Source organism: Heloderma suspectum, chromosome 6, assembly GCF_057233095.1.
Source record: "Heloderma suspectum isolate Gila_16-S chromosome 6, 16-S_ref, whole genome shotgun sequence".
Taxonomy (NCBI): domain Eukaryota; kingdom Metazoa; phylum Chordata; class Lepidosauria; order Squamata; family Helodermatidae; genus Heloderma; species Heloderma suspectum.
The window spans coordinates 113,225,091-113,252,446 of NC_139463.1; the positions used below are offsets into that span (position 1 = coordinate 113,225,091).

The 27,356-nt window shown below is 45.9% G+C and overlaps 2 protein-coding genes across 2 annotated transcripts in view; one reads left to right on the forward strand and one right to left on the reverse strand.

The window, feature by feature from the left end:
• LOC146342578 (uncharacterized) lies at positions 1–5,218 on the reverse strand. Its single transcript, XM_084808607.1, has 4 exons — positions 5,119–5,218; positions 4,729–4,838; positions 1,016–1,237; positions 1–165 (listed from the first exon to the last, which is right to left on the reverse strand). The coding sequence occupies exons 2-4, from the start codon at positions 4,796–4,798 to the stop codon at positions 101–103; spliced, it is 357 nt and encodes a 118-aa protein (XP_084664733.1). The 5' UTR covers positions 4,799–4,838; positions 5,119–5,218; the 3' UTR covers positions 1–100.
• Positions 3,499–27,356, forward strand: part of LOC146342579 (vomeronasal type-2 receptor 26-like) — a 27,415-nt gene continuing 3,557 nt past the window's right edge. The window contains exons 1-5 of the mRNA XM_084808605.1: positions 3,499–3,667; positions 6,941–7,096; positions 10,145–10,249; positions 19,057–19,348; positions 25,997–26,123. Of these exons, the coding sequence (XP_084664731.1) occupies positions 3,543–3,667; positions 6,941–7,096; positions 10,145–10,249; positions 19,057–19,348; positions 25,997–26,123 (805 nt within the window). The 5' untranslated portion in view covers positions 3,499–3,542. The remainder of the gene's footprint in view (positions 3,668–6,940; positions 7,097–10,144; positions 10,250–19,056; positions 19,349–25,996; positions 26,124–27,356) is intronic.

Consider the following 27,356-nt stretch of genomic DNA (forward strand, 5'->3'; position numbering starts at 1 on the left):
AATTGTAACCTATTTTTTAGAAAGAACTTTATATACAAACAGAACATATCAAAGCAAAAGACAGAAACAATTGCAACGTTGGGCTGGCTGGCTGCAGGACTCAGCTCGTAGTAGGAGGATGCCTTTCCTGCTCCAGGGCCTCCACCCTTCTTTGAAGGTCGTCACCTGTGTGCAGAAAGAGAAGAATAAAGCACAATGGTAATATGCATCTTGCAGGCAGAGTTGTTAGCTCAGCTCAGGTGCCATTCTGTAGCACTACTTACAGGTAGGGATGGTGGAGAATTTCTCCCCGAAACTTCGGGGGGCCGAGCGCCAACATCTTCGGCCCCCCGAACAAGTTTCGGGGAGAAATTCTCTGCACCCCCTCGCCCCCCGCACCCCCCCCAGGACAGGACTTACCTTTTGCGAATGTCCCTCCCGGTGGCTGGTCCGGCCGGCGGTTCAGCGGGTTTTCGAGTGAGGCGGGAGTGGCAGCCGGTCTTTCGACCGGCTGCCGCCGCCGCCATTGTAATGAAAGAAAAAAAAAAACCTTCCCCTGATAGGCTACGTGACGATTCACGTAGCCTATCACGGCTAGATCTGCAAAGTCAGCCGTGATAGGCTACGTGAATCGTCACGTAGCCTATCACGGGTGACTTTAAAAAAAAAAAAAGCGCGTACGCAAATGGCGGCCCCCATAGGGAGCCACCATTCCCGTTCCTTATTTGGTGGCTGTAGTCTACGTAAATGTTTACGTAGACTACGGCGAAAATAAGGGCAACGCTATTTGCCTATCAGGGGAAGTTTTTTTTTTTACTTTCGCGTTCGCGGCCGGGCGAGGCGAGGCGCCTCCTCCCCGGCCTGAATTTCGGCCGGGCGAGGCGGGAAGCCTCCCCCCCGGCCTGAATTTCGGCCGGGCGAGGCGGGAAGCCTCCCCGCCCCAGCCTGAACTTCGCGGGGGGAGCAGCAAAGCACTCCCCCCCACCGCGAACGGCCTTCGACGACAGGTTAGTGACTTTTGTCCACCCCTACTTACAGGTCCTCCTGAGCATCCGGACGTCTCTCATCAGACGCATCAGGATCACAAGAGGAGGGGCTTGATCTGTGGAAGAAGGGTAGCCTTCCTCCACAGATGCTGCTCCTCTTGCTGCTGGCTCTTCCTCCTCCTCCTCCTCTTCCTCTTCCTCTTCCTGCTCCTCTCTCCTCTCCCTCTCCACAGCCCTCAGTGCCTCCTCCACCAGCAAGGCACGATGCGCAGCTGTGGGATGTCACAGAAACAGAATGAATGCATTTATATATGTGGTGAGTGAACAAAACCATAGTCAGTGATTGATCTGTCTATCACCATCCCCACTACCATAAAAACCACTGATTCTGTCCTCCCACCACAAGGTCTAATGATGAAGGGATAATTAGGGAGGCAGATTATGCAGTACTGACAGTTTTGGTGTGATGGGGATGGTTGGACTTCTGTAAACATGCACAGGATTGTACTTCTAGTCACCCCATTTCTACATTTGCAATGCCATGGTATCTGTTTATTCTATTGATGCATTGCATAAATGCCATCTTTTTTCCTAGCGCAAGGAACCCAAGGTGGCTCAGATTAGCCTCTTCCTCTCCATTTAACACTGACAACAACAACACTGAGGTAGGCTGGGGCTTTCTGACTGGGCCAAAGTCACCCAGCGAGCTTCCATGGCTGAGTGGACTATACCCAGATCTCCAAGCTCTCAGATGAACACTTGCTCATGAGTTGACTTGAGTGCCAACGTCTTGGTAGAAAGGTGGGGTGGGTGGGGTGCAAAAATTCAGCAATCACTACATGAAGAAGGAAGACACACCAAGAGGCTGGCCCTGTTGCTGCTGAGCTGGTGCCAGTCCCCCTGTGTGCACTGCAGAGACTGGCAGCAGCAGCATTTCCCTGGAAATGGACAGCGTGTCAGTGTGTAATATGTAGCCAGGCCCACATAATCCTATGCATGTGGTTGTACAGGAAAAAACAATGCAGTTCCCAGCATCCCTTCAACCAGCCAAAGTGGCTGGAAGATGATGGGACCTTTTTCTGTCCAAGTTCAGCAAGCATAGGATTGCAGGCTATATGTCAGGATTTGTTTGTTTCTGCATGAGACCACAAAGAGATAGCTTCATTTTCGGTACACATCCTTGTCTTCATATTTAGTTGAGCTTGATGATGGGATGGGATAACTATAAATTACCAGGCATATACCTCTGCAAAAATGGGGGCCGGCCTGCTTTGACCCACACTCTGTGGATGCGCCAGTAGTAGGCGGGGGGTTTGGACAGCGGTGCCCTCCGCTCGGCAGCAGCAATCCCCTCTCTGATGAAGGACTGCTTGAGTGCCTTGCATTTGGACCTCAGTTGTCCAACTGTGCGATGGTGGCCCACTCGCTCCATCCTCCTCTTTATCTGTGCCCAATACAGTTCATTGCGGCAGTAGGAGCTGCCAAACAGCACTGCCACTGCCTCACTGCTCTTAATGTTGATGAGGAGGGCCTTGGTCTCCTCATGGTCCCACCTCCTGCCACACACTGGTGCAGCCATTTTGCACACAAACACACACACACCAAGACAGCCACACACAACCACCACTTAACTACACACACACACAAACTAAACCGGACAAAAACACCACAATGCACAACTACACACACACACAGACCAGACAAAACCACAACAATGAACAAACAACAGGAAATCCACTAAGCACCACTACTAACACACCACCACCACCACACAACAGAACTCCACCCACAAATCCCCACGCAGATGCAATCGCAAATCCAGACGACATTCAGGAAGGTAGCAGTAAGGGGACGGCAGATTTTGTGGAAGCGGAGCTAGAGCCCCGTTTTTTTTTTTTTTGTGAGGCGGTTAGGTTAACAAGACCACTAAACGCAAGGATCATCAAGCACAAATACACAGAAATTAATAAAATCACAGTCCCTGTCCCTGTCCGAGAAAACAAGACAGCGGGGGAGTGCACAGAAGGTGGGAAAGATATTTCGGGCAGCAACGAAAAAAAAGACGTAAATAATTACGAAAATAGTGGAAAAGTTCTGGCCAAGGCAATCCATAATGGCAACAGTAAGGCGGATGCAACGGGGGGATTCGTAATACGTAAATACGTAAGCAATCTCAACGTAATATTTACAATTACGTTGTGATTGTTAGTATTTACGTAGACTATGGCAAAAATAAGGGCAACGCAAATAGCGTTGCCCTTATTTTCGCCGCAGTCTACGTAAATATTTACGTAGACTACCCCTGCCCAAATAAGCAATGCAAAAGGCAGCGCCCATCGGTGCCGCCATTTGCGTACGCGCTTTCCCCCCCCCAAAGTCAGCAGTGATAGGCTACATAAGGATTTACGTAGCCTATCATGGCTGACTGAAAAATCTAGCTGTGATAGGCTACGTAAATCTTCACATAGCCTATCACGTGTTTTTTTTTTTTTTTTTACTTCCTCGCTCATCCCGGAAGAACTTTCGCGGCTGGGGAGATGGGGCACTCCTCCCCGGCCAGAATTTCGGCGGCGAGGGATGCGGTGCCTCCCCCCTGGCCTGAATTTCGGCTGGGTGGGGCGGGTGCCTCCCCCCCGTCGCCTGAAATTCGGGGGGAGAACCGAAGCACCTCCCCCCCACCGCGAAGCAACCTTCGAGAACAGGTAAGGGAATTTCATCCATCCCTTCCAAAAATAGGGAACACAAATGGCGGTGACCTTTGTTGTTGTTTTTAAGCCAGATGTGATAGGCTACATAAGTCTTTACGTAGCCTATCATGGCTGAATACAGGGATGCAAATGGTGGCGGCTACGGCCGCTGCCATTTGCGTCCCTGCTAGCCAGCAGCCGGATGTCCGGCTGCTGGCGGAGCCGGCCGGCGGCTCCACAGAATCCCCGCAGAGCCAGCCAGCCAGGATTCCAAGGGGGAGGATTCCGGGGGGAGGGACGGAGCGCCTCCCTCCCAGCGGAACCCGGCGGAGCCAGGTAAGGGTACTTTCATACATCCCTAAAATATTTACATAGCCTATCACAGCTAAAGCAGGGACGCAATTGGCGTCCCCTACACCATTTGCGTTCCCGCTTTAGCTGTCATAGGCTACGTAAATATTTACGTAGCCTATCACGGAGAAAATGGGAATGCAAATGGCATAGGGGACACCGTTTGTGTCCCCGCTTTAGCCGTGATAGGCTACGTAAATATCACGGCTACCATAGGGACGCAAATGGCATCCCATACTCAGGATGCCATTTGCGTCCAGAGCAGCCCAGCAGTGGCTGGAGCCGCCGCTGCCACTAGAGCCACGGCCAGAGCTGAAGCCACAGCCGCCGCCGCCAGGTAGGCTCCGTTCCGGGGGGCTTTAATGGGGTAGTGGGGTGGGTTGCTCCTTTCTGTCATGGATTCCAGGGGGCTGAATTCACTGGAATTCAGCCCCCCAGGGATTCGTGGCAGAATTCTCTAACATCCCTAATCCCATTCCCAGATTTTGACATGCCCTCAATGACTGAGAAAATTGTACTGAAATGTAACGAAGGGTCAGACACAATGTTTTCCTGTCTCTGTTGCTTTGTGGGTTTCTGTGGCATTATGAGCTTCACTGTGGCTTCCTAATCAAGAACGTCACCAGACAGCTTCCAGGAAACCACGTCTATTGCCGTTAGTATGTTGCTGTTTTGTAGTGTCTGGTTGTCCTTTCTTCCAACCTTCCAACCTCCATTTCACGCACCTTTCGCTGGGTGGGGGGATGGGGGGGCTTTGTTCCACCACCGGTTTCGGGCGGCCGAATGTGCTGGCATTTGGTCTCACTGAGATCCATGGCGGAATTCTCCGCCATCCCTACATACAATGCAAATTGAAGACAATGAAATACCAAGGGAAAATAGCGGTATAAAGAAGAATAAGGGGGGAAAGGGGAGAAAAAGGACCTCCCTCTGCCAAAAATGACTTTCAGAATTGGTATTGATGACTATTTTGCCCACAGTTTCTAGGGATGGGGGAGAATTTCTCCCTGAAACTTCGGGGGGCCGAGTGCCAATGCATTCGGTCCTCCAAAGGTTGTTCCGGGAGAAATTCTCCGCCCCCCCACCCCCCGCCCCACCCCCGGGATGGGACTTACCTTTCCCGAATGTCCCTCCCAGCGGCAGGTCCCGGCGGCGGTTCGGCAGGTCTTCCTCAGGGGCGGGGGTGGCAGCCGGTCTTTCGACCAGCTGCCGCCGCTGCCAATACAAGAAAAGTAAACAAAAAACAAAAAACGCCCCTGTGATAGGCTACGTAACAATTAACGTAGCCTATCACGGCTAGATTTGCAAAGTTAATCGTCACGTAGCCTATCACGGGGGACTTAAAAAAAAAAAAAAAGCACGTACGGCTAATGGCGGCCCCCATAGGGAGCCGCCATTCGCGTTCCTTATTTGGTCCCTGTAGTCTACGTAAAGATTTACGTAGACTACGGCGAAAATAAGGACAACGCAAATAGCGTTGCCCTTATTTTCGCCATAGTCTACGTAAATCTTTACGTAGACTACAGGGACCAAATAAGGAACGCGAATGGCAGCTCCCTATGGGGGCCACCATTTGCGTACGCGCTTTTTTTTTTTCAAAGTCACCCGTGATAGGCTACGTGACGATTAACGTAGCCTATCATGGCTGACTTTGCAGATCTAGCCGTGATAGGCTACGTTAATCATTACGTAGCCTATCACAGGAGTGTTTTTTTCTTTTTTTTTCTTTTGAAGTTCGCGGCCGGGGAGACGGGGCGCTTCTCCCCGGCCTGAATTTCGGCCGGGTGAGGTGGGAAGCCTCCCCCCAGCCTGAACTTCAGGGGGAGCAGCGAAGCGCCTCCCCCCCACCACGAAGCAAGCTGCGAGACCAGAGAAAGTGACTTTCGTGCATCCCTAACAGTTTCTGAGGAAAGCAAGGGAGTTTTTAAGTCCAAACATAGATGGTTTCTTATTCCGCTTTTTGGAGGGGGGGCGGAACAGTTTTATGTTTGTAATTTCCCATTAAAAAAGGAAAAAGCTTTGAAAATTGTAATGAAAGATAATGGTACTAACAATAATGCATGAAGACTTCACACCTGACAGCTGCTGATTTAGAACGTTGAGGCAGAAGTAGAGAACCTACAGCATTTGTAGGCTTTGCTTTCTTTGCATCCATTATTTTGTTTTTCCTATCTTGTCACATTTCCTGGTTCTGTAGGGAATCAAAATGGTTGTGCACTCATACACGCACACACACACACACTCACACACACAAGGATGATCTAAAAAAAATAGAAGTAGATGGTGGTAGGTTATTCAACATTTTTCCACAACACCACAGTCACCTCTGTCTATCATATTCTCCATCCTCTCCGCATGGTTCATCTCCTTTAGGAGAATCAGAATTTCACTTGTACTTTCTGCCTCCTAGGTAGGGATGTACGAAAGTGACTTACCTTTCGTGGATTATGTGGATGGTGGGGGGGAGGCGTTCCGTCCCTCCCCCTGGAATCCTGGCTGGTGGGGAGGTGCTCCGTTCCTCCCGCCGGAATCCTCAAATGGCCGGCTGTGCTCTGCAGCAGCTCCGCGGAGCAGCCGGTCAGGCCCGGCCCGGCCAGGCCAGAGCCGTCTGCAGCCGGATTTCGAGTCACGGAGGGCTCTGGGTAAAAAAACAAAACAAAACCACGTATGCAAATGGCGGCTACGGCCGCTACCATTTCTGTTCCTTCTTTTTGGCCATCTTAACCTATGTAAATATTTACGTAGACTATGATGGCAAAAAGAAAGGGGAACACAAATAGCACGGTTGTGTTTTTTTTTTAAACCCACCCAACCACGATAGGCTATGTAAAGATTTACGTAGCCTATCACATCTTTTTTTTAAAAAAAAACCCTCGCCATGATAGGCTATGTAAATCTTTACGTAGCCTATCATACTTTCTTTTTTTTTTGCACAAGCCTGGACCGGAAATGGCAGCGGCGGCAGCCGGTCAAAAGACCAGCCGCCGCTGGAGCCGCCGCCGGAGCTGCCGCCGGAGTCGCCAACGGAGCCGCCGCCAGAGCTGCCGCCGGAGCCACCACCAGAGCCGCCGCCACCTGGAAGATCTGCCCCAGGTGAGTCTCGTCCCCGGGGGGATACATGGGGGAGCAGGGGAGTGGCAGGACGTTCCGCAACAGATTTCGGGGGGCCGAATGCACTGGCATTTGGCCTCAATGAGATCCGTGGTGGAATTTTCTGACATCCCTACTCCTAGGTAGGATGTGTGGGGTTTTTAATTGAATGTATCTCTCCCTATATATATATATCTGTATATCTGTCTGTCTGTATATCTATCTGTCTGTCTAATGTGTATATATATATATAGAGAGAGATAAAGATAGATAGATAGATAGATAGATAGATAGATAGATAGATAGATAGATAGATAGATATTTAATGTTGCCCTTTATTGCCCAGAGCACCCAAGAAGATCAGTGGAATGGTATGGGGTAATTTCAGGTTGTAAACACTTTCTATATTCTCTCCAAGGCCTTGGAAAGTTTAAGATCCTGTGATGTAACCCACACAGTTTGTTCTGCAACTTCCCTTTTAGCCCATACCTCCGAATAAAGAGTTAGATCTCCCATAATTATCAAAATAACCAAGATTACTTCATAGGGGCTTTGGAAAACACTGAAAGTTCCTAAAGGACCAAGGAAAAGTGTGGGTGCATGGAGAGTAAGTAGTAAGCAAGCATAATTTTTGACATGGTGCATTTTTGTAAAGGAGTCAACCTGAGCTTCTAATTTCTTGGCTTTGTGGAACTTGATCGAACATGAGACAGCCATAACTCTAGTCTTATCCTGGAAAGATTTTTGATATCTGTAATACATATGCCTATCAGCTATTGGAAATGCTTTCTGCATGTGATGAAGTGGTCTATGAAAGTGTATCCTGAAATTAATGTGTCAGAATTTAAGCATTCAAAAATGCGCCAATCACAATAAATTCTATTTTCTCAAGCACCGGAGCTTGTTTCTCCCTTCTTCTCCATCATTCATGGTGCTCTTTCCCTCTTCACTTTGGCAGGCTTTAAGCTTCCACAGGACTCATTCTTGTTTTTGCCAGTCAAAGCAGTCAATACTGGATTAGAAGGACAAATATTCTGACAAGGTATAATGGAGCATCTTATGTTCCCAGAGATATTTTGCAAGGCTGATCATCTTAAATACACTGTTAGCAATCAATGCCATTACCAATCAAGAGAAATCAACACATTTTAGCATTAATTTTCAGATCCCCCCTCCCCCGCAACACCGAAACTTGAGTGTTGGGGAGAATTTCACTTATTCCATGGAAGACTAGGTCACCCAGAGATTTGACCTCAGGACAGGGAGGGGACCCACTTCAGGCCCCAAAAGATGAACAGACTTAGAGTCTTGGTATTGGGAATAAGGAAGAAGACCCTCAACAATGGAAATCTGAGACAGAGGGTAGGGACCCTGCGGGGACAGAAATGGTGGCTGCCGTAGCTGCGCGCCATTTGCATCCCGGTATTTTGCCGTGATAGGCTACATAGATATTTACTTAGCCTATCACTAGGGATGTACGAAAATCACTTACCTTTCAGGGATTATGCTGATGGTGGGGGGGAGGCGTTCCGTCCCTCCCCCCCCCGAAATGCTGGCCAGCCGGCTGTGCTCCGCAGCAATTCTGCGGAGCCGCCGGCCGGCTCCGCCAGCAGCCAGACATCCGGCCGCTGGCTAACTGGGACGCAAATGGTGGCAGCCGCCGCCGTTTGCGTCCCTGCAGTCAGCTGTGATAGGCTACGTAAATGTTTACGTAGCCTATCACGGCTGATTTAAAAAAAAAAAAAAAGCGCGTACGCTAATGGCGGTGGCCATGGCCACCGCCATTTGTGTTCCTTATTTTGGCACGTCTTAGTCTATGTAAACATTTACGTAGACTAAGATGGTGAAAATAAGGAGAACGCAAATAGCGTAGAGTCTACGCTATTTGCATTCCCCTAATTTTCGCCGTCTTAGTCTACGTAAATGTTTATGTAGACTAAGATGTGCCAAAATAAGGAACGCAAATGGCAGCGGCCATGGCCGTTGTCATTGCATACATGCATTTATTTTATTTTTTTTAAGTCAGCCGTGATAGGCTACGTAAACATTTACATAGTCTTTCACAGTGTTTTTTTTAAATCTCGCCATGATAGGCTACGTTAATCTTTACGTAGCCTATCACTTTTTTTGTTTTTGTTTTTGTTTTTACCTGGAAATGGCAGCAGCGGCAGCCGCCGGAGCCGCCGCCGGAGCCGCCGCCACCAGGAAGATCTGCCCAAGGTAAGTCCAGTCCCAGGGGGTAAATACATAAATACATAAATTACATAAATACGTAAATATTTATGTAGGCTATTATGGCGGGGAAAAAAGGGAACACAAATGGTGGCAGCTGTAGCCGCCGCCATTTGCGTTCCCTTAGTTAAGCTGGATAAGTATTTACGTAGCCTATCACAGCTATATGGAGGAAGTGAATGGTGGCCGCAGATGCGGCCGCCATTCGTAAGTCAGCGCGGATGGCAGCAGGTAGGTGCTCTGTTCTGGGCCCATTTTGCAGGGTCGGGGGCAGAGGGGCTTCGTTCCGCCATGGATTTAGGGATTTCATTCGGCCTCACCGAGATCCATGGCAAAATTCTCTAGGGATGGACAAAAGTCCCTTACCTCATCCCGCAGCTTTTTTGGGGGTGGGGGGGAGGCGCTTTGGTTCTCCCCCCAAAAATTCTTGGCAGGTGGGGAGGCGCCCCGCCCCTCCCTGCCAAAATTCAGGCCAAATTCAGGGGCTATTGGCATTCCTTATTAGGGCACAAGTAGTCTACATAAAGATTTCCATAGACTACAGTGAAAATAAAGCGTTGCCTTTATTTTTGCCGTAGTCTACGTAAATCTTTATGTAGGCTACCTGTGCCCTAATAAGGAACGCAAATGGCGGCACCCATGGGTGCCGCCATTTGCATACGCGCTTTTTTTTCCCCCCAAAGTCACCCGTGATAGGCTATGTAATGATTTACGTAGCCTATCATGGCTGACTTTGAAAATCTAGCCATGATAGACTACATAAATCGTTACTTAGCCTATCACGTTTTTTTTATTATATATATACTTTACGGGGAAAAGGAGACGGTGGCAGCTAGTCAGAAGACCGGCCCCCGCCGCTGCCCCCACCAAAACGCCCGCCGAAACGCCGCCGGGACCCAACGCCGAGAGGGACATTCGACAGAGGTAAGTCCCATCCCAGGGGGGGTGGGGGGAGGGCAGAGAATTTCACCACCAATTTCGGGGGGGCTGAATGCGTTGGCATTCGGCCTCCCGGAGATTCGTGGAGAAATTCTCCGCCATCCCTAAAGTTCTCTGAAATCCCCAAGCCTATCACAACCTCCACAGGGATGCAAATGGCATCTGCATTAGCCATGATAGGCTACGTAAGTATTTTTGTAGCCTATCATGGCTATAATGAAGAAGCGAATGGTGGCCGCAGACACGGCCGCCATTCGCAAAGCAGTGCAAACAGCACCAGATAAGTGCACCATTTCATTCACGCACCTTTCGCGGGGCGATGGGCCAGGGGGTTTCATTCCACCATGGATTTCTGGGAGCCAAATGCACTGGCATTCTGCCTCACTGAGATCCGTGGCGGAATTCTCCAACATCCCTAGGAGGAACGTTTCTTAACGAAATCCTCTAGAATTCCCCAATTCTCGACGGATGAAACAGAGTCTGTTTCCCACCTCTGTGAGCTCACCAGGTGCTTCTGAGAGCTCCAACTGAATTGGAGGGGTGTGGCCTGAGTACTCCCAGCAGCTGACTGGATGGGAAGCTTCAGTCTGTTTCCCGCCTCCCAGCTGAGCAGAGCAGAGCAGAGCAACCTGCTCCATCTGGTCCAGGGACTACAGAAGCAGGCAAGCTCCCAGAGAGCGAGCGAACAGAGTGAGCGGACAGGGGGAGAAAACAGGAGTTGGCCAGGGGAGTTCAGCATGGGAGGTCAAGGGGGAGGCCTCTAACATTTTTATTATTATTATTTATTTATTTAACTAACTTTTTTTCCATTTATTTGTCTTGTAACACACACTTTCACACCAGTGGGACTCTGCTTTTAACCTCTACTGAGTAGAGGAGCAGGCACAGGCTAGTCTAGAACAATCACAAAGCTAGACACAAAAAGGGAAAAGAGGCTATGGAAGGACAAGACTCTCCAGTGGTGGTGACCTGCAAGGTGTGTGCAATGTTTGTTTTCTTTCCTGAGAACAACATGGCCTACGCCTGCAACAAGTGCAAGTTGATCACGCTGCTGGAAGAAAAAGTAAGTGGACTGGAGCGGCAACTGTCAACCCTCTGGGGAATAAGAGAACACGAAGAGTTCTTGGACAGAATGGGGGAACTACAGCAGTAAAGGGAAGACCAGAAGCTTGAAGAGCAACAGCAAGATGAGGCAGTGGAAATGCTGAGGTGAAGAAAAATGGAGTAGAGGATACTCCTTGGAAAAGGGTGACAGTTAGGAGAAGAAGAACTAGATGCTACTCTGCACCAGTGGAAGCAGTGGAGCTGTGGAACCGATTCCAGGTACTTATGGATGAGACTGGAGGACAGCCTGCAGACTGAGGAAGAATCACAGGGGAACCTGCATGAGAGTGAGCAAGAGGCTGAAGGTCAGTCAAACAGAGGCGATGAAACCCAGGCCTACAAGAAGAAGAAGAGAAGAGTGGTAGTAGTGGGAGACTCCTTGCTGCATGGGATCGAGACCCAAGTATGTCGCGAAGACCCGTGGACTCGCCAGGTATGTTGTCTCCCAGGAGGACAGATTAGAGACATGACTGAAAGGTTGCCTGCACTCATAAAGCCCACTGACAGGTATCCCTTTCTTCTCATCCATGTGGGAACAAATGATACCACCAAACGGAGCTACGAAGAGATCACGTCAGACTTTAAAGCTTTGGGAAGGAAACTCAAGAACTTTGGGGCCCAGATAGTTTTCTCATCCATCCTTCCAGTAGTTAGAAGAGGGATATAAAGGGAAAGACAAATACTCCGGGTGAATGACTGGCTACGAAGGTGGTGCCGACGAGAGAGATTTGATTCTGGGACCACGGGCTATACTTCCTGGAAGATGGGCTGTTGGCTAGGGACGGGTTGCACCTCACAAAGGATGGGAAGAACGTGTTTGGCCACAGCATGAAGAACTTCATGAGGAGAGCTTTACACTGAATCCTACGGAGAAGGGAGATGTAATGTTGGGAGTAACAATGGACGTAGGCGCATGCACTGCAACGGACAGAACAGCTCTGATAGCGCCCAATAATACTCTTCAGATACATGTAGGAAGAAAGCCAGACTATGAAGCACATGGTCTTCGATGTCTATATACTAATGCCCAGAGTATGGGAAACAAACAGAATGAACTTGAACTCTTAATACAATAGGGAAATTATGACCTGATAGGTATAACTGAGACTTGGTGGGATGACTCTCATGACTGGAATACAGCAATTGAAGGATATAACTTGTTCAAAAAGAACAGGAGGAACAGAAAGGGAGGTGGGGTTACACTGTATGTGAAAAATACATATCTCTGCACAGAAATACAGGAGGAGGAGCTTGGTAGCCCCATCGAGAGCATCTGGGTTGAAATAAATGGAGCAAAGAATAAAAGGAACCTGGTGGTCGGAGTCTACTACCGGCCACCCAGTCAAGGAGAAGACAAGGATGAAACTTTTGAAAAGCAAATAGCCAATGTTTTAAGAAAGCATGATGTAGTAGTAATAGGGGACTTCAATTTCACAGATATTTGTTGGGAAACAAATTTTGCAAAACATGGCCCCTCCAGGAAATTCCTGACTTATGTAGCGGATAACTTCCTCCTACAGAAAGTAGAGGAAGGAACTAGAGGATCGGCTATCCTTGACTTGATCCTAACCAACAGAGATGACTTAGTGGATAAAGTAGCAGTTACAGGAATTCTGGGGGAAAGCAACCATGTTGTACTTGAGTTCTTGGTTCTAAGGGAAACAAAAGCTGAGTGTAGTCAAACGCGTACCCTGGATTTTAGGAAAGCTGATTTTAATAAACTCAGAACAATGATCAGTAAGGTCCCATGGCAAGCAACGCTAATGAGAAAAGGAGTCCAAGATGGGAGGGAGCTTTTAAAAAAGGAAATTCTCAAGGCACAATCACAAACAATTCCAACAAGAAGAAAAGGTGGAAGACAACAGAAGAAGCCAATGTGGCTTCACAAAAAGCTTAGGGATGACCTGAAAACAAAAAAGGACACATATAGGAAGTGGAAAGAAGGCCAAGTAACAAGGGAAGAGTACAGGCAGATAGCACAGAATTGCAGGGATGGTGTCAGGAAGGCTAAAGCTGAGAATGAGCTGAGGTTAGCAAGGGATGCTAAAAACAACAAAAACGCATTCTTCAGCTACGTGCATAGTAAAAGGCAGAGGAAAGAAATGGTGGTTCAGCTATTCAATAAGGATGGCAAAACAATAACAGATGACAAAGAAAAGGCAGAGGTGCTCAATACCTACTTTGGCTCAGTCTTCTCCCAAAAGAGGGTCTATGACCCCCCTGGCAAAGGCGAAGTACAGGCTGAAGGGGCAGGATTGCAGCTTGAGATCGATAGCCATATGGTCAAGGAACACCTAATGACTTTGAATGAGTTCAAATCTCCAGGGGCAGATGAACTGCATCCTAGAGTCATAATGGAACTGGCAGAAGAACTCTCAGAACTGCTGTCTATTCTCTTTGAGAAATCATGGAGGACGGGGGAAGTGCCAGATGACTGGAGGAGGGCTAACGTTGTCCCTATCTTCAAAAAGGATAAAAAGGAGGAACCTGGGAACTACAGACCAGTCAGTCTGACATCAATCCCTGGGAAAATTCTGGAGCAGATCATAAAGCAATCCATCTGGACGCACCTTGACAACAATGCCGTGATTACTCGAAGCCAACATGGATTTGTCAAAAACAAGTCCTGCCAGACAAATCTGATATCATTATTTGATCAAGACACCTCCCTTGTAGACTGTGGGAATGCTGTAGACATCATATACCTCGACTTCAGCAAAGCTTTCGACAAAGTGCCCCATGATATCCTGATGAGCAAATTAGGGATGGGGGAGAATTTCTCCCCGAAACTTCGGGGGGCTGAGTGCCAACGTGTTCGGCCCCCCGAAGTAGTTTTGGGGAGAAATTCTCCACAACCCCCTGCCCCCCGCACTCCCCCGGGATGGGACTTACCTTTCCCGAATGCCCCTCCCGGCGGCGGATCCCAGCGGCCGCTAGTTGCGTTGCCCTTATTTTCGCCATAGTCTACGTAAAGATTTACGTAGACTACAGCGACCAAATAAGGAACGCGAATGGCGGCTCCCTATGGGGGCCGCCATTTGCGTACGTGCTTTTTTTTTTTTAAAGTCACCCGTGATAGGCTACATGATGATTAACGTAGCCTATCATGGCTGACTTTGCAGATCTAGCCATGATAGGCTACGTTAATCGTCACGTAGCCGATCATGGGGGCATTTTTTTTTTAACTTTTTATTTTGCGGCCGGGCGAGGCGAGGCGCCTCCTCCCCGGCCTGAATTTCGGCCGGGCGAGGCGAGAAGCCTCCCCCCCCAGCCTGAACTTCGGGAGGAGCAGCGAAGCGCCTCCCCCATACCGCGAACAAGCTGCGAGACCAGGTAAGTGGCTTTCGTGCACCCCTAGAGCAAACTAGCTCAAAGTGGGCTAGATGAAACAACGATCCAGTGGATCCACAGTTGGCTACAGAATCGGACTCAAAGAGTGCTTATCAATGGGACCTTCTCAAACTGGGCAGAGGTAACGAGTGGGGTACCGCAGGGCTCAGTCCTGGGCCCAGTGCTCTTCAACATTATTATTAATGACTTGGAGGAGGAGGTGCAGGGAATGCTGATCAGATTTGCAGATGACACAGAATTGGGCAGGACAGCTAATACTTTGGAAGACAGAAACAAAACTCAAAGTGATCTGGATAGACTGGAGCGCTGGGAAGAAAACAACAGAATGACATTTAATAAGGATAAATACCAAGTTCTGCACCTAGGAAAAAGAAACCAAATGCACAGTTACAAGATGGGGGATACGTGGCTCAACCACACTACAAGCGAGAAGGATCTTGGAATTGTTGTCGATCACAAGCTGAATATGAGCCAACAATGTGATATGGCTGCAAAAAAGGCAAATGCTCTTTTGGGCTGCATTAATAGAAGCATAGCTTCCAAATCCCAGGCGGTACTAGTTCCCCTCTACTCAGCACAGGTTAGGCCTCATCTGGAGTACTGTGTTCAGTTCTGGGTGCCACACTTTTAAGAAGGATGCAGACAAACTGGAGAGGGTTCAGAGGAGGTCAACAAAGATGATCAGGGGACTGGAAGAGAGACTGAAAGAATTGGGCATGTTTAGCCTTGAGAAGAGAAGACTGAGGGGAGATATGATAGCACTCTTCAAGTACCTGAGGGGTTGTTGCAGAGAGGAAGGCCAGGATCTCTTCTTGTTTGTCCCAGAGTGCAGGACACGGAATAATGGGCTCAAGTTACAGGAAGCCAGATTCCGGCTGAACATCAGGAAAAACTTCCTGACTGTAAGAGCAATACGACAATGGAGCCAATTACCTGGGGAGGTGGTGGGCTCTCCCACACTGGAGGCCTTCAAGATGAGGTTGGACAGCCATTTGTCAGGGATGCTCTGACTTGGATTCCTGCATTGAGCAGGGGGTTGGACTTGATGGCCTTGTAGGCCCCTTCCATCCCTACTATTCTATGATGCTATGATTCTATGTCCCCCTCCCCCGAACAGTTTCTAAAAAGAGGACCTAAAATATATGGGGGACAGGTCATCTTCGCACCTTCTGCAACAGTATTACTGTTGTCCACACCAGATGCAAGGAGTGATAACTTCCAATATGAGATACTCAGGGAAAATAAGGTGCCTTGTTGGACAAACCATTTTTCTCTATCTACCTCTCACAGTAGAACATGCATGGGCAATTCAGCCATAGAGGCAAACTAGAAAACTGCAAGCCATGCTAGGATTCTAGGTGAGCTAGGATCCTGATGAAAATAAAAGGGAAATAAAACCAAGGGGGACCTGCCACAAAATGTTGCCGTGTGGACTGCCCTTGGTCAGGATTCCAGCCCCCTCATGTTCCTCCCACCAAAGTTATCTGTCCCTCCCTTCAACAGTTAGTCAGCATTCTTTGGCCACTGAGAAGGCTTCATTCTTATTCGGCTGTTTTTGACTTTCCACTTAGGGATTTTCGTGTGTGGGCTGGAGATCCACATCTGCAGATAGTGCAGTTTCCCCTCTGGTGTTGGGGTGGGGCTGTTTTGGGGCAACACTCACAGTCTGAACATCAGAATTTGAGTGACAGTATTCCAGTCTTTTCCCCTTAGGTGAATGTGCTATTTTTCTGCTGCTGGGGTTATGATAAGGAACAAGGGAAGAAATAGCAAAGTTTCCCTTTCTCAGCAAAATATCTTAGCCTGGCCTGGAGTTTATCTTAGGGTTGTATGCAGTAACTATAGTCTGAAGGGCATTGTTCTTTGGGCTTGTCTGTGCACACTTCTCATATATATATTTTGTTCTTCTTCTGTTAAAACCTTCTTTTTTTCTGGTCCAGCATATTTAGGGATAAGAAAAATAGAAGGTTTACATGCCCCTGCTCAAGTCCTCCCAGGCCTATACTCAAGCCCCCATGAGCTCAGAGAGCCACCCACAGGCACCCTGGGTCCCATCTGCAAGCACCTACCATTTTGCCATGAGTGTTTTTTTTTTTTTTATGAAAAAGGGAGATAATGAAAAATGTGGATATTTGGGAAGTTAAAGCTTTATCTATGCAACATTAGAGGCATACTGCCTCAGATATTGCATAGATCAAGCCTTCCCAGCTGGAATGTGCACATATTTAAATATTTGCATTTTTAATTAGCTCCCTTCTAAAAGAAAAAAAAAAATCCTCAGCAAAATGCTGGGCACTCGTGGATGGGTCCGGGGGAGTGCGGGGAGTGTCCCGAAGGGGGCGAGGGGGGGAGCGAGGCCAGGGGCTTGGCTGGTGTTGTCCAAGGGTATGGGTTGGGGGGAGCCTGATGGACTCCTGGACCCAGTCAGGCACCCCCCCCATCCCTAACTTTGACAAACACATGTGGGAGACTGATGATTCTTCTCAGTTTTTTTTTTCTCCTTGCTGTGGGATGAGTTATTAGAAATTGTCATGTCCCTTGTTGCCCTATTGAAGTAAACAAGAGAAAACATCTGCAGATACATGATAAACAAGTTGTCTTCTGTAATTTTGCAGATAATGCTTAACACTGACTTGGCAATTATCTCCTCTGTAATTATCCAAATAACCTTAATTATTTCTTCATCTTCTCCAGTGCCATAGAAGGTGCAAATAGTGTTTAGCAATTCTGTAAATCATGATTGAAGGATACTTTAAATATCACAGAATCATGGAATAGTAGGTTTGGAAGGGGCCTGTAAGACCATCAAATCCAACCCCCTGCTCAATGCAGGATGCTCAGTGCACTCATTCAGGGCAAGGGCTACTAATACACAGTGCTGCATCAGCCTGGGTAGTATATATTCTGGGTAGTATATATCTGCCAACTGAATAGCCGTTCAGATCAGCCTGTGCAATTCAGGAGCGCTCTAATAATGTGGGGACTTGTGAACTGTTTTTTTTCAGGGAGATTTTCCTCTATGATTGCAGTAGTTGGGATGTTTGTACTAATGCTGCTCCCAAAGAATATTTGCAAGTTTCCTGCTGCTAAATGTAGAAACAGTGACCCTATTCCCATTCTTCATAAGTATTATCGACAAGGGGATCTTATCATTGGTGGCATAATTTCTCACTCCTTCATTGCTTCTGAGCCAATATCATTTGAAAACCATCCCATTGAGGACATGCACTTTGATTTCTCGTAAGGAGCTGGATATTTTAATTATAACATACCTCTCTCCAGATATTAGTCAGAGACATGCCAGTTCTCAAGATTGGCTGTCATTTCAGCTGTGTGGGCAATAGCATACATCGTACCTTTCTCTTTCTCTTCAAAGGGAGCCCTAACCCTGTCGACTCCATGAGTTTTAGAGACAGTAGGAATAGTTGTAGCAGTTTTAATTGTAGTAGTCTTAATCTAATAATAGTAGTAAATTCATCTTGCAGAATGCAGACATAAAGGAATATTCCTAGCAGAAATCCATTCTTTCTCAAAGACTTATTGCACAGTGTTAACCGGGGGGTGGGAGGACTTCCGTGGTCCAATATTGCATCCCAAGGATAGCTGTGTTTGCTGTTTGCTACAGTAGCCATCTATCATGAAGTAAATGCTCTCTCCAAAGCTATGGCTATGTTGGGCTGGTGTTTTGAAAATTCAAAAGCTAGTTGAGTGTCTTCACTCCTCCCTGGACTGGGACCATACATTCTACCTCAGTACAATTTTGTCAAGAAACATGTATTGAACTGAAATGCACCTAACATAGGGATAGCTGAGCAATTCATTTCAATTTTGATAAGAATTTACCAAAATATGTCAAGTCCTACATACTGAGGAGAAGAAAAACATGAGATTTTTTTAAAAAAAACTCATATGTGAGAGGAACTGATCCTGTGAATGTTTCCATCATGTCCCAGGGCTTTGAGTACATTCTCATTAAAGGCCTGTGTTTGAATCCATGTGTATTCAATGAGTTTGTTGGGGAACTAGGGTTGCCAACCCTTTCCTGACAGGTCCCTCATCTTTAATTGTTATATGGCAGGCAGGTACAATACGGTTATCTCCATGCTGGGAATAGTTGTAGGTATTGAATTTGGCTGGGGCAGATGGGGGAGAATTTTGTTGCAGTTCATTTTTTTAATAAGAATTTCCCAAAATCTACAAATTTCTTCACATCTGGGAAAGGAAGAGCTTCACATTAAAAAAAAAAATGCAGAAGAAAGCAAAACTGACTAGTTTCCCCACCCCTAAGTGAAGATCTTCTTCTGAAGCAGCTGGACCGTTTATACTTCTTCTTGCAGGTCAGTGACTCAGACTTACCAACACATCTTGGCTTTGGCTTTTGCTGTGAAGGAGATTAATGAAAGTCCCCAGATCCTACCCAACGTCACCCTCGGTTTCAACATCTACAATAACTACTTCAGTCCAAAATATACCTATGTTGCCACAATGGAACTTCTCTCCACACCGGGCAGATTCATCCCTAACTACAAATGTGATGTCGAGACCGATGTGATAGCAGTTATCGGGGGACCTAACAGTAATGACTGCCTTGACATGGCAACTGTGCTGAGCATCTACAAATTCCCACAGGTATGTTGTGTACATCAAAGTGGGGAGCTTTCAAAGGAAATTCCTACTTCCCTTGCCGTTTAGACGTGTTGATCTAGGATGGACGCAGAAAGAAGGGTGAGTGGTAACAGTATCTTAACAGCATCTTCATGAATATTTTCACGTCTGTAATTTCTGCTGTAAGAATGGGGTGCAACTTTGTACACTCTCAAAAGTTCAGGTTTCCTGGCTTCTGCCGCAAAATCAAGTAATACAATTTTTCATGAATCACACAACTTCACAAAGCATGCTTGAATGGTGCCCCAGAAGAAAAGGTTCCCTGATCATTTCTATGTCAGGGAGAAGGATTCACCCTAGCATTATAACTATTACATTTTTGAAAAAGCATGATAATTTAAGTATTTTCAGTCTTATAATTTGGCACACCAGAGGAAAGGCCTCCTTGATCATGTCCTTATCATTTCACCCCATATAACATGCTAGTTAGTACATCATTTTAAGTATTATAATTTGCTAACATTGTATATTTCCTCTGCTGGGACACTTCTAGCATCCCTACTGGAGGTTCATTTATTTCATCAATGAAAGAAAATAAAACTGATCCAAATGGTCACCTTGTATAAATAAATAAATAAATAAATAAATAAATAAATAAATGGCACACATTTTTGCATGGGAAAGGTTGAGAAAGCTTAGAGGAATCAAGTCTGCATTATTAATTTACTCCATCAGCTTCAAAGTCTGCGCTTAATTACTGAGTTTCATGAAATTTGCCCCTTCATTTTTACATTACTTCACATTATGTTCCATAAAGTGTACTCTGGTAATAAGAACCTATGGGCTGTCTCAACATTTATAGTACCAACGATAGTGCAGGAGTCTCCCACCCTTCCCACTGACTTGTAATTCTTTCCACATGTGGAAGGAGAGGCATTTCCTTTGCAACCTTAGTCAGCCTAGAACTGAAACAATGGTAAGACCTTAAAGCCCTAGTACCATCTTTGGCTGGAAACTTCTTCAGTTCAATTCAGTTCAGAACTCTAAATGGCATAAAAAGAACAACACCAAAAGCTGAGGCCTCTGTCTGTTAAAATTGTAAGACTCCCCGAAACAGCCCCCAAAATGTTCCTCACATTTTCTCTAGATCACCTAAGAATGTGAAGAAGGTGCCCAAGAATGGGACTGAGAATGTGGGACTCTGTCAGGGTTGGATCAGAGCCCAGAGACCCCCAAAGCAGTTCTGATTCTGAGGAAGAGACAGAATCCACAGGAGAGAAACCCCCGTGCTGTTCAGAGGAGCAGCAAGGGGGAGAGCCCCTCTCGGTACACATTCCTGAGAGTGATAGTGACCCTGGCAGAGAGAGGGAGGTGCAACAGCAGTTTCTGGATGCTAGGCACTGGCGCAGCATCAAGCAGGAGGTGGCAAGCACTGAGAGGAGGTGCTCAGCCCGCGTGGCACGATGGCAACAGCAGTGCCCCGATGCCCCACAGGAAAAGGGTGGACTCTCTCCTCCTAGCCCATAGTACAGATGTTTCCCGCCTTCCCCTCCAAATGGAGATCAACTGATTCCTAATGTTAGAACCCCCGAGTAGGCAGCTCTCCTAAGTCTCACTGGTAGGATAAAGCAATTAGCATCTGTAAGCATCATTAGGTTGAATGGGAATAAAGCCTTGGAAAAGAGCCCTATTGTCTGCGTGTTGGCTCTGGCTATCTGAGGATTTCAGAAGGCAGCAGGGGTGACCTCCCGACAGACTCCTAGAAAAAAATGTCCATTTCGTCACCAGATTTTTTAAAGTCTGTGGCCATGGCACACCCTCTAGAGGGCCAAAGTGCATGTCTCAGTGATGGGAGGGGGATGTGAAGTGTGTCCGAGATGTTAGATATTTAGACAAAAAAAGGGGTGGGATATTTCAGTTCTGACACTCTTGATAGATGCATGAGAAATTGTATGAGTTGGGATGTATGGGGAATTGGTTTCAGTTCATTTTTTAACAGAATATAACAGAATAGTTGAAGTTGGTACGTTTTTGAGTTGGCAATGTGATTCTCAGAGAAAAATCGATGTGTTTGACAACCTTTGTACATTTGAAAAATGCACAATAAAATGTGTAATTTTGAAAACTGCACAAAAAAGACATTTAATCAATGGATAAAATGCCTAATTTTAAAAATGCACAACATTTGGAAAACGATGCATGAATGTGCATGAATGTTCATGTGAACAGAAATAAAGGGACAACGTCCTATATGGACAACATCTACTATGGAAATGAGTTGAAACGAGGTTCAAGGTACAATTTGGAGAACCTCAAGAAGATCAATTTGGTTGACTTTCACATATCCTGACAATCCAGTTATAATTTGGAAGTGAAGATATGGCTTCCCATGAAGTGACCACAGGGATCTAACTAATGGTGGGGAAAGGTAGTGTATGGTGGAGAGACTGACATCTAGAAGCTCAGCCTTTCCACCTACCTCTCCTCACCCCCACTACTCTGGATCCTGATCAGTCCTGCAGCCTTTAGGACAGTGCTGGAAGTGATGCCAGGTGGGGAGAAATTGAGTAATACCAAACCATGAATGTATGTGGGGTGGGATGGAGGACGAGCAGCCTTTACCTGCCAAAGTGAGAGATGGGGAAGGGACTGAAGCAGGAGACCCAGGTGAGAGCAGAAAGGGAGGTAAGCTGCCACAAAGGAAATGTGTGGCTGTCAATCAATGTGTTTAGGTTATTAGTGGAGAAGCCCACATTGCTATTGTGAAATCAAGGTCCATTTATCCTTGTAGATATTTATTTCTGTGCAAGACTTTGTTTTGTATTCTGTTTAGTTTTAAGCCATTGGAGTAGATTAGCTTATTTGTATTACTTAATACAAAATTGTATGGATGATGTAGGTTGGCACCAGATTTACTTGCAGAAGATCCACTGAAATTGATGAGACTTAAGTTAAACATGAGTAACTTCATTTCAATGGGTCTACTCTAAGTATGACTGAGTCTAGTTTTATTACGATTTGTGTAAATTAATGGTGGAGAAGCTGCAATTACATTTGTGGAATGGAAATCTATTTGGTTTTGTATGCAGTACTTCCTTATTATTTCTATGTCATACTTTCTTCTCTCTCCTCCTTAGATTTAAGTTGTTGGATTAAGGCAGTTTGATTGCATACTACAAAGCTGTATGGATGAACTGATTCTCTCTCCCCCGCACATGCATTTACACACTGACAGTTTGGTTATTTTTCTGATTCCAGACATGTTGGGTTTTTTTTTATGTTTTCGCACACGTTAAATATAATATTTAAAAAAATATTTTTCAGGACACATAATTTGTACAAATGGGATGTGTGCAAATGTAACTGTGTCCCCCCAAAAAAAAAATTCAGAGGGGTCTAGAGATTTTTTGCAAATGAGATCTTTCTTCTTCTTCTTCTTCTTCTTCTTCTTCTTCTTCTTCTTCTTCCAGGTATTTGAATTTGTGCAAATGGGGTATACACACACACACACATACATACACACACATATACATATGGAGCCTTGCACATGAGTGCCCTGCTGCAAGCCTGACCATCCTCTCTGTAGCCCCACAGAGTCATATTCCTGCTGTAAATATCCTTGTCCGTTTCATCCCCTCCACACACTGCTTTGCATAACTGAGCAGGGCAATATTCCCCATTTGTCAAAGAATTTTTCAATGTTATCCTCCACTTTGGAACTTCCCAAGCAAAACATTCCCCCTTCCTTTGCCAGGGCCAGATTTCAGTCATACATCCCTTCTTGTTGTTATGCGTGAACCCAGAGAGGGTGGGTTCTTGGGGTGCTTCACAAGCTACCCAGAACCAATGGGCTGTTTTAGGGTTGTGGGTGATTTGTCAGCCACCCCAACGATCCACCCTCACTAGGTTTGCCCATAACAAGACGGCACAGCACACCACTGCCATGCCCCGAATATTCAAAATGGTGGTCGCCGCCACAACAAGAAGCCCTACAGGGGAATTCATCAAAGGCGGCTTCCGATTCTGTGTGAACCAGGCTAATGTATTACCTCAGAAACAAACAACCCACCCTGATTTACTGACAAACTGTCTCTTATCCTTTCTTGCTTTACTTCATTTTCTTTAGCTCACATATAGTTCCGCTCCGGAGATGAATACCAAAACCCAGGCTGTATTCTTCCACTGGATGTTCCCAAATGGGGCCCATCAATATAGGGGGATTATCCAGCTACTGCTGCATTTCAGATGGACATGGATTGGGGTCATTTACCTTAATATGAGCAGTCTAACTGAGACATTGGTACGGAGTGTGCTTCCCATGTTTTCCAAGAGTGGCATCTGCTTTGACTTCATAGAAAAACTTACTGTAGATTCAAGTGACTTCACTGAAATTGTGGCGGGAGCATATACAACAATGAGTACTGTTATGGAAAGCAAAGCCAATACAATTATCTTCCATGGTGAATTTCACAGTATGATAAATTTGATGCTTTGGCTCACAATTCCAAAGTTCGATGATATACCAGAGAAGCCCAAAGTCTGGATTATGACAGCAGATGTGGATTTTACATCAATTCCACTTCAAAGACGTTGGGGTATTGATTTCATCCATGGCTCTATATCCCTTGCAATTCACTCAAAGCAGGTGTTGGGATTCCAGAAATTTATTCAAATGAGGAACCCTACTTTGGACAAAGAAGATGGTTTTCTCATGGCCTTCTGGCAACAGGCATTTAATTGTTTGTTCCCAAGTTCCACCGTAGACATGATGGATGAGGACATCTGCACTGGGGAGGAGAAACTGCAGACTCTTCCTGCATCTATTTTTGAAATGAGCATGACAGCCCACAGCTACAGCATCTACAATGCTGTCTATGACATCGCACATGCTTTGCAAGCCATGCATTCAATATCCAAACAGAGAGCAATGGTAAATGGAGGGAGACAGGTTGCATCGCTAGAAGAGTATGCCTTAGTTTGCCCATATTTAATAATATGGGCAAATTTAACATTTAACAACCACTTACTGGAATGGCGTTAAGCAGAGACCTCTCTTTTTCCTCTTAATGCTCATTGTGGGCTTTATGTTCACTAGATTGTAAGCCTTCACTGGAGTGTATTTTATGTCTCTTTTTCCTTTGTAGGTCTTTAAATCATTATGTAGAGTGATGAAATAATAATAATAATAATAATAATAATAATAATAATAATAATAATGGATTATCAGCAGCAGCAGCCTAAATCTACTACTAGTTTTAGTCTAAATGTATCCAGCATTTCTGTTTCCTAAATTACTAGCATGTATATTTTTAATGGGACCACTAGCTATAGACCCCATGTGAGAGGATATCATACAAAGACATGTGTTTCCATAGTTTTGTTACAGCCTCTTTTCCCCTCCTATTTAGCTCCACCACTTTCTGAGAAGTGTCTCATTTAACAACAGTGCTGGGGAAAAGATTTCCTTTGACCAAAATGGGGAATTAATAACTGGATTTGATATTATCAACTGGATCACATTCCCTAACCAGTCCTTCCTTAGAGTCAGCATTGGTGGTATAGACCCCCAGGTGCCCCCAGAGAAACGGTTCACCATTTCTGAGGATAGCATCACATGGCCCAGCAAGTTTAATCAGGTAGGATCTATGTCATTTTAACATGTGTTTGCATATTTTCTAAATCTTCCCAAGTGTTTCAATGTTCAGAAACTGAAATAGCCCTGTTTCCTATCAAATTGTTCTTTCTGTTTTCTATCAAAACTACAGCTAACAAAACTTTACAACAATTCAACCATTCAAAATAACCAACAATTCAGTTAAGATTGCACCAGTGGATGGTCATTTCTCCTGACCTATTTTCACATGAAATCCTGTCAACCAATTAGTCCCGTTTCTATTTGTGGTTTTCCTTTCATTCTTGTCCTTTTCTTTATTACCATCCAGTTCCTTGTCCTTCCATTCTGATTCATGAAACAACAAAGACATAAAGGGATCTAGATACTCCCCCTTCCAGATTTTCTCCTTTGTAGCCAGGAGCGGATGACACCCCAGTGGGACAGAATTCTTTCCAAATGACCCACTTGAATCTCCAGCTACAGCAAAGTGATTCAAAGTTGCAAGGCTACTGTGGCCACTGAAGAGGAGGCTATGAAGGGGTCTGTTTCTCACTGGTAGGGCCAGGTGAGGCCTGGGACTGTGAATCCTGTGCACATGCCACAGATGAAGAGTCTGGCCTTGTTCAGACATCATGCTAAGCCTCCTCAATTGACTCTTCCTGACCAAATGTGCAGTTCCCCGACCCACTGCAATTTGTGGACAGAAATCCATGTATTTCCAAGCATGTAATGCGTCCCATTGAACAAAACGAAATGCATTTGATGATACGCACATATGAAAGAAAAAAGTGTTCCTTTCCAAAATCTGCACATACACACTTAGTCAACAGATGTGATGCATCCAAAAATGTGTACGTTTAAAATTCCCACAAAATCTGTGAATTAATGCACACATTACAAAAACTGTATGGGAAATTCCATATGGAATAATAATAATAATAATAATAATAATAATAATAATAGATGCAACCTCATGTAGAAATTGGACATACCTGAGACAGTGAAAGCCAAAATAGTTTGTGAATGTTAAAACTGTATTCTCTTTCATTGATGGACAGGCACAGCCCCTTTCTGTGTGTAATGATAACTGCCATTCAGGTTATAGAAAAACAAAGAAGGAAGGGAAGCCATTTTGTTGCTATGATTGCCTTCCATGTCCAGAAGGGAAGATTTCAAGCCAGATGGGTAAGATATGTTGTGTACAGAGTTTATAAAAGATATATTGCTGCGTTCCAGCATTTAGGGTGCATAAACATCCATTTCCAAAAGTTTGAAAAGCTTGCTAAATGTAGTTGAAAATGTTTGGGTTGGACAGAGTCCCAGGTGGCACAATCACAGAGTGGTTAATGAACCACGGAGGTCATGTGCCAGCTGATCTGCGTAATTACTGTCACTGAGTGCAGCTTCTCATACCATCCAAACTTGGTGAGAATGACTTGTCGGGGTGGCTCACAAACCACCCAGGGCCCAGGGCCTGTCGTAGGGTTGTTGTTGGGTGGTTCATTAATCACTCCAGCTAGTAACTCTCACTGGGTTCAGATGACACAAGCAGCCACAACTCTGAGGACTTGGATTGGCCAATTTGCATGGTGGGCTGTGGTGATTGTGCAAACCAGGTCAGAGACAAATGAGACACAGGACCAGTTTTCATGACTGCATGGTGGTTAGGAAGTCATGGTGGCTTGTTAACCACTCTGCATGTGTCCATCTTATGCTGGGGAGATTGGCATGATTACCCTCCATCACTTGGCTTTCTGTGTCATGAGAACCCAGCCAGGCAGGGTGGCTTGTTGTGCTAGATATAAGGAAGATAATTGGGGGAGGGGGAGTTTAGTGGTGTACAATAAATTGCTCCCTCTCGTGTCTAGACTTCTGGTTGGGCCTGTTGGTGGTTAGCTTTGCTGATTCTTCCTAGAGTCACTTTTTTGTTTGAGACTGTACAGCTTCATAGACTAGTATTTACTTTAGAGAAGCCTCTGGCAGGATCTCAATTTTGGTCAGGAGAGTAGCTGGGATAGTCATGGTCTTATCTATGTTGTTTTACCGCCAAGTAGCCTTGAAGTCATTGGAGTATGGCCTGGATAGTGATGGGATTAGGGATGTCAGAGAATTTCACCACGAATCTCGGGGAGGCCGAATGCCAGCGCATTTGGCCCCCCGAAATCGGTGGAGAAATGGTCTGCCCCCCCGCCCCCCCCAGTACAGGACTTACCTTCAGCGAATCTTCCTGGCGGCAGCGGCTCAGACGGCGGTTCGGCAGCGGTTCAGCAGCCAGTCTTCTGACCGGCTGCCGCTGCCGCCATTTCTAGTTAAAAAAAAAAAACACCAAAAAAAATGATAGGCTACATAAAGATTTACGTAACCTATCACAGCTAGATTTTTAAAAAACACCGTGATAGGCTACGTAAATATTTATGC